The following is a 7618-nucleotide window of genomic DNA, read 5'->3' on the forward strand; positions in this document are numbered from 1 at the left end:
TTCTATAAATTCAAAATATGGATAACATGCTTATAAAAATTAAATATTGTGAAATCTCTTAGCCGAAGGCTTCCCACTGGCCAGTTATTAATATTGGTATTAATAAATGCATTAATATCAGTATCGGTTTTTTGTTATTAGTATGTTGGCATAATCCAGTCAAAAGGCATTTTAGCTCACTATTTCATAGTGGCTGGATCTTGACATATGATACTGGTCAGCCTTATGTGTGCTTATATTCATTGTCTCTGTATTGAATCTCGTATGACTATGGTATAAACAGTAATTAGGATAAGATCCTCTGGTTGCTATTCTAAAACTTAAATGAGTTATTTTCTTAAATCAATTCTATGTATTCGTTTGCTTGCTTGGGCTATGGATTAGCCATTGTGTATAAAGCAATGTCATTTCTCTTGGTTGCCTACAGATGCTCGCCACCCTATCATTTCCTTGAAAATTATATTTAAATCATATTTTCCATTAAATGGAGAATAATGACCTTGAAGATTTAGACTTGAAAATCACTAATGGAGCTCTGCACAGTAGGAACAATCTAGTAAAATTGAGCAGAACAGCAACTAAAAGCCCATTTGCTCAAACTAATTTAAACTTGTTTTCACAAATAGTCAAAGCCAGCCATTAGAGCAGCTGTGTGGAACATTTTCCTTAGACTGGGTGGATGCTAAGAGAAAGATGTAGAGCATTAGGACATAGTATACTTCTACAGAACAGAATGCGTTTATTGGTATTCTTCATATGCATGTAACAAATTAGTGCAAGTGAACATTGATTTACTCCTCTAACCCAGGCGTTTTAAGGGTCCAGGTTAATTTGTGATAATAGTCAATGATCTCCATGCCCAAATGTGGGGACATGATTCTGAAGAGGTGGTCCCCAAGTATGGTGATCAGAAATTAGTGATTAAAAGATGATAAACAGAGTGGTCTGAGATGGTCAGTGGAAAGTTGTGCCTGTAGAAGGGTTTGAGCAATAATTTAAGAAAGAGGGCATATATTTTTCATGAAAACTGTAAGATTGAACATTAGTACCAAGTAGAGGAAATGAAGAGTGACTTGTCATTTTTCATTTCTCAGCAGAGTACTTCCTGACATGACTGTATTCCTAAGTTGATGAATGTCTCTTGGAAAAGGTTTAGATAATCTAGGTTTATGAGTAGAAAGTTCTCAACATGTTTTTTCTACGCCCAACACACATGGCACCCAACTTGGTATTACATTGATTTTCAATCCTGGACAGTCCCTTAATACTCAAGGGCATATCTGTGCTGCCACCTAACAAGCATGTTAAATGTGACATGTATATTTTTATCTGTTGTTTACAAAGTATTTTAGGTAAGTATAACTGTATACATTGTGAGAACAATGATCATGGTTCTTAGTTTTGATATTCCAGAATATTGTAACACTCCTAAGAATACATTTTAATTTAATAAAAAAAAATGACACATCTTACAGAATTTGCTGGAAAGGTGTTTGGGGGCTGTGCATTTTTCAAATTATATATAAAAAAAAAAGTTTATTTAGAAAGTTACAGAGGTAGTAAAAGTAAGCCAGCTGGGCTGCATAGGCCCAGGAAAGTTATAAAAGCAAAAGAAGGGCCCCTGGAGCTTAGGAGAGGGAAACTCAAAGGAAATGCATAGGGTACTGGGGGAGAAGAGCAGGGGAAGAAGAAGAGGAAGGGGTGGGGGAGGCCTAAGTATATTCCAGAGACAGAGAGTGCAAATGGGGTCCTTCATATTGAGGGTTTTTAACAGATGTTTTAAAATTACAAAAAGGCCAGGAATTACTATTTTAGATTACAATACTGTATTGTACTTAAATCTGAAAGAGATCAAATTGATAAGAGTATCCCCTGTTTTGAATAAGAATGTAAATATAAAACTTTTAAGAGGATAGTTTTATATTTATATTGAACGTGTAATTAAATATAAATTGATGAATAACAATGGAAATATTGATAATAACTATTATCAATATATAGTACATATTATGAGTTAAGTATGGTTTTAAGCATTTTACATGGTAATTTACTTATGTTACAACCTAATAAATAGGTATTACTATCTTCGTTTTATAAAAGAAGAAACTGAGGCAAAGAGTAAAAAAATAACTTGTCCAAGTTCATGCAGCCAATAAGTAGAAGAACCAGCCTCTGAACCTAGGAAATCTAATTCCAGGCTTTGTGAGTGAAAAGGTAATATGAATAAAAGGAATAGAGGTGAAAAGGTAAATGAGTGTAATACCCCTGGTGTAGAAGAAAGGTAAAGAATTAAATGAAAATACAAGGCAGGCCAGAGTTCCTCTCCCTTAAGGCAGTATCACCTATTTACCAGAGGTGTCAGCATTTCCCTAAAATGTTGGTATTAGCTACATATTTTTTGGGGGAAATCAACCCTTTAAGAAACAGCTTAAAAGATAATTAGATGTACACTACACCATACTAACATTACTAAATGTTAATTTTTAATATACTCTACCTTTTAAAATGAGGACGAAATAAATTGTAACTACAATTAGACATATTTTTTCATTAATCCTTAACTATGTCGATTCCTATTGTTTCAATTGTCTAATCATAGCTTCTGAGAGAAAATAGACCTTAACTTTGATTTTTTTTTTTTATTAAAAATGCCAAGTTTTGTCCATAGTTAGTTCACATCCTCTACTTCTCAGCTGAATATTATATTCTATTAGTTTTTTTCTTACCCTTACTTAGCTACTTTCAGGGTAAGAAGATTTGTCACCTTTCTAGCACACTTTTCTAAAAAGTTGTGTTTTCTTCCTCAGACGTAGAGGGTAAAATTATTGTCCTATAGGTAAGCTTCTGCCTACTTTTGCCCCATGCTGTATTTCAAGTTCCCACTAATACGGACTGTGAATTTCATATTCATGTCCCTATGATTTGATGTTCTAGTTATACTGAAAAATACAAGAGTTTAGGAGTCTTTAATGATATACTTTTTTTTTTTTAACCCTGGGTTGGTAGTAGTTTTGCTTTGAAATCTGAATTAGACATGGATTAACTCTATTTGACAGGAAAGTGAGCCCTGAGGAGGTTCAGTGCTCCATCCTATTGGGAGTTAGGCTAGGTAGAGAACTCAAAACTGCAAAACACATGTAGCAATATGATGGACGTATCAGGACAAAGAGACGAGTTATTGGGGGGCAGGGGACATAGAACACAAGTACACAGTTTTATTGTTGTTGCTGTTAATCCTCACTTGAGAATATTTCTTCCATTGATTTATAGAGAGTGAAAGGGAGGGAGAGAGGGAGGGAAGAAAGGGAAGAGAGAGAGAGAGAGAGAAACATTGATGGGCGAGAGAGGCATCAATTGGTTGTTACCCACACAGCCCCAACCAGAATTGAACCAGAAATTCAGACACATGTCCTTGACCAGGAATCAAATCCATGGCCCTTTGGCTACGTGGACTGATGCTCTCACCTCTGAGCCAAACCAACCAGGGCTTCATCCCTTTTTAGGTAAAGTTTATTTTGGCAAGTTATGGTCCCTGTTATAGTTGTTGAGAATAAACCAAATATCTTTGCCGAGCAGTGCATAGTAATTATTGTCCACCTCACCACAACTCTAATCTTTTCTGACACTCCTACAACCAAATATTGACCTGTGCTGATTTTTGTGTCTCAGTAGCGTGCTGGAGTCTGAACTAACTTTCTTTCACCTCTGTCTTCTAGTTCGTGCCTTTCCGGGATTATATTGACAGAAGTGGCAACCACATACTGAGCATGGCGAGGCTGGCTAAGGATGTCCTCGCTGAGATCCCCGAGCAGTTTCTCTCTTACATGAGGGCCCGCGGAATCAAGCCATCGCCGGCGCCGCCCCCGTACACCCCACCTACACACGTGTTACAGACTCAGATATGACTGCGCTCCGAAACGTTCGCGTCAACTGCACGTCATCGTTAGAACTGCTGAGTCAGGCTTGGTCCTGGTGCTCTGTACCGAACCAGGGAATAATGGAACCTTTCCTCCGCTGGGTTTCAGCAGTCCTGGTGAATAGGCTTTCTGGGATCCAAAACTATTCTCCTCCTAAACCAAAACTGTAAATATGGTTGTTGCATGAGCAACAGAAACATTGTTTGAATGCTTGAGGCAAAATATGGATGTCTTCTCTGAATCTTTACTTTTTTGTTTTTGTTTTGTTTTGGACAGGAACAGCTAATTTCCAATGTGTTGTTGGGAAAAAGCACAAACTATGTTTTTAACTCAAATATTGTCCTCGACTGCTGTGTGTATAGGGAAGCAGTCTCTCTGTGTCAATGTTTACATGTTCCTACTTTTTAAATTTCAATACTTTTATAACTGTTCTTAAGATCAAGAGTTTTGAATATTGAATCCTTTGTCTTCTAAACTGCAATAGCTATAATTACAAGAGCAATATCTCTTTGAATGACTGTTTGGACAAATACAGTTGCCAACAAAGGAAAGGAAAGATACTTGCATATTTCTCCCGTGAGTGCATTGTCTTATGCACCTGCTCAGTCATCAGTTCCTCTGCATTGGCCAAGGATGGGAGTTTCAGCTTAACAGGTGTGTATCCTGTAAGAACATGCATTTTCCATGGAGTTTGGGTTCTCAATTTAGACTGCAGTCCGTTTATGTTTTGTGCTGCTAAGTAGACATGTTTTAAAAAGTCAAAACGTTGTGAACTGTAAATGGCACAGAAAATACTGTGTATTTGTGTAAAAAGTGGCATCTTTATATTATAATGCTATTTAGAAAGACTAAAACCCCAAATATTTAACTGTGAACCATGTAGCAGAAGTTTTAAAACTTTTTATTCCACTATATCTTGTCTAGATATTTTAACTCAAAGGGATACTGTCTCTCTTACTGGGTTCCTATCACCTTTCCACATTGCCACACAGGGTGCACAAGCTGGAAGTTTTTTTGTGAAATTCCCAGTGAAATATACACAACCACGTGACTTAGTGCACAACTCATTTGTGAAATAACCTTCTCCTATATACGAATCTGCTTGTCCACAATTAATTGTAAAGAGTTTTTGCACGTACAGTTTTTACAAGAATTACAGTTTTGTGATGTTGTGTCCAAATTAAAGCATTTCTTTAGAACAAATGGCCTTAAATTCTCACAGGATTCCTGGAAATGATTGTGAATTGCCTTCAAATAATAGAAAAGTGTATTTATTTATTTTTTCTTTTGTGTCAACAATGTAACTGCTTTATAATATTTTTCCTTAATTATATATTTACTACTTGATTTATTTTTATGGTATGTTGTTCTCTTTGTCCCAAGTTGACTTAGGGTGATTTTTATAAGCATGAAACTATTTTACTGAAAAGAAAAATGTATACATCCACATATCTAACAGTATCAACATTATATAATTATGTAATATTAAAGTGTCCATTTTTAAGTATGTATTAAAATATTTAAAAGGATAACTATTTGCTCTGTACACTTTATTCATAATGACATGGAGTCTGATGACTTCCTTAATTGAGCTTAAATATTTATGCCAGTATAGTTTAATTACCTACATATTTTTTATTTACGTTCATCAGTAGCAAAAATAAATGAAATCAATATTCTTTTTTTCTTTCTTTCTTGTCAAACATCAGTGATTTTTCTTTGAATTGATAAGTGAAAGTGAAAGATGTGCCCTTTTTTATCTAAATAAGTGTGCCCAAACCTAGTGGGGGTAAATGGCTAAGAATGGAGAAATCTCATTCTTAGCCATAAAATGGCTATTCTTTGTATGGCTGTTAATTACCAGAAACCTAGGTAATGTTAGTTCTGTGGGTGAGATTAGAAAATACCTCGCCTTGTCTTGTCATTGCCTAAAACTGTGGTTGACAAACTGCGGCTCTCGAGCCACATGTGGCTCTTTGGCGCCTTGAGTATGGCTCTTCCACAAAATACTACAACCTGGGTGAGTCTATTTTGAAGAAGTGGCATTAGAAGAAGTTTAAGTTTAAAAAAATTTGGCTCTCAAAAGAAATTTCTATGGTGTACTGTTGATATTTGGCTCTGTTGGTTAATGAGTTTGCCAACCACTGGCCTAAAAGATGAGTGAAGGGGCTGAGAGATTTATCCAAGACTATATAACGAGAGCAGAGTTTGTTACCATTGTGTAAATATTGGCTGTGACTCAATGTTGTGAAAGTTGCCATTAGGGGCTATGCAATGAAAAATGCCATGGATTACTTGCTGCTGCTGTGTACCTCTCTCCACCTTCCCACCAAATATTCCTTCGTTTCCTGTGGTAGTATCTGAAAGTAACATACAAACCGGCGACAATAAAAAATATATTTTTAAATGAAAAAACACACACACAAACAGCAAACACTTTCCTTCCACACAATATAGAGAGGTGCTGAGGTGAAAGACCTGGAACTTTTAAAAATTAATAAGACATTTTATAAACATACTGATGTAAGAGTTTGCACCAACTTGTTTTTTGAAATAGCTTTTCGTCATTAGATCTTTTCTTAAGCTCTCCCTTCCCTTTGGTAATGGAAGATTTGAATGAAAAACTGCTAGAAAGGGCTTCTTTTGAAGATGGGAAAGGGAAATTGAGAGAAACAGCAGTATAAGCCTGGGCTATGTTCACTCTTTTCATAGATGGTCATCCTAACAATGTTCAGAACTCAGATTCAGTCTCACACCCATCAAGTAGAAGTGTTTTTCCAATGGAGAGTAGGGTAAATACCTATATTAAAATTATTTTTTAGCCGAAACCGGTTTGGCTCAGTGGATAGAGTGTCGGTCTGTGGACTCGGGGGTCCCAGTTTCAATTCCGGTCAAGGGCATGTACATTGGTTGCGGGCACATCCCCGGTGGGAGATGTGCAGGAGGCAGCTGGTCGATGTTTTTCTCTCATTGACGTTTCTAGCTCTCTATCCCTCTTCCTTCCTCTGTGGAAAATCAATAAAATATATTAAAAATAATAATAATAATAAAATTATTTTTTAATTAATGTGACTCCCAGCAATTCTTTCATACAGTAAAATGTCTTACTGTATGAAAAATATTTGTATGTAATTTAAGAAAAAATGCTAACATAATAAACAGAAGTCTCCAAACAGTGTTCTAATATATATCACAGAACTCTGAACAGTTTTAAAGGAAACATCTTCAAATCTCATAAGGAAGGATTGTTGCTTATTTCACACTTTATTAAACCACCCCTGATCCCATCACCTGCCTTGTTCTTGCTTCCTGTCTTGGAGATGCTCTGACTACCAAAATCTGAGAGACATGGCCACCGAGGTCTTACCACGGAAAGAGCAAAACCACACTGTTCTAAAGATTTGCTCATTTAGTTTCAAGCAATAGTGGCCATGACCTCATGATTTTCTCATCACAAAGTTATTCACTAATTTAATTTCCATGAAACAGGCTGCTGAGCATTCCTAATGTATTTAGATAAGCTGATTTCATAGAGATAGGATTTGCTATTAGTCAAAGCGGTCGATATCATTGACCTTACAATTAGGAAGAAGGATGAGGGAAGGAATATGCTCAGGGCTGGCTTAAAAATAGCTCCTCTTCCAGAGATCTTCATCTTACAAAATAGCTTAGGGGGAATTATAACGCCGATTCAGTTATTT

General features: G+C 36.1%; 1 protein-coding gene across 1 annotated transcript in view; it reads left to right on the forward strand.

Moving 5' to 3' along the window:
• CPNE8 (copine 8) overlaps positions 1-6943 on the forward strand; it is a 181491-nt gene extending 174548 nt beyond the window's left edge. Inside the window, exon 20 of the mRNA XM_084877878.1 lies at positions 3717-6943. Within this exon, the coding sequence (XP_084734004.1) occupies positions 3717-3905 (189 nt within the window). The 3' untranslated portion in view covers positions 3906-6943. The remainder of the gene's footprint in view (positions 1-3716) is intronic.
• Positions 6944-7618: the final 675 nt, after the last annotated feature.

The sequence above is a fragment of the Pipistrellus hanaki genome (genome assembly GCF_964339955.1).
Source record: "Pipistrellus hanaki genome assembly, chromosome: 3".
NCBI classification, from domain to species: Eukaryota; Metazoa; Chordata; class Mammalia; order Chiroptera; family Vespertilionidae; genus Pipistrellus; species Pipistrellus hanaki.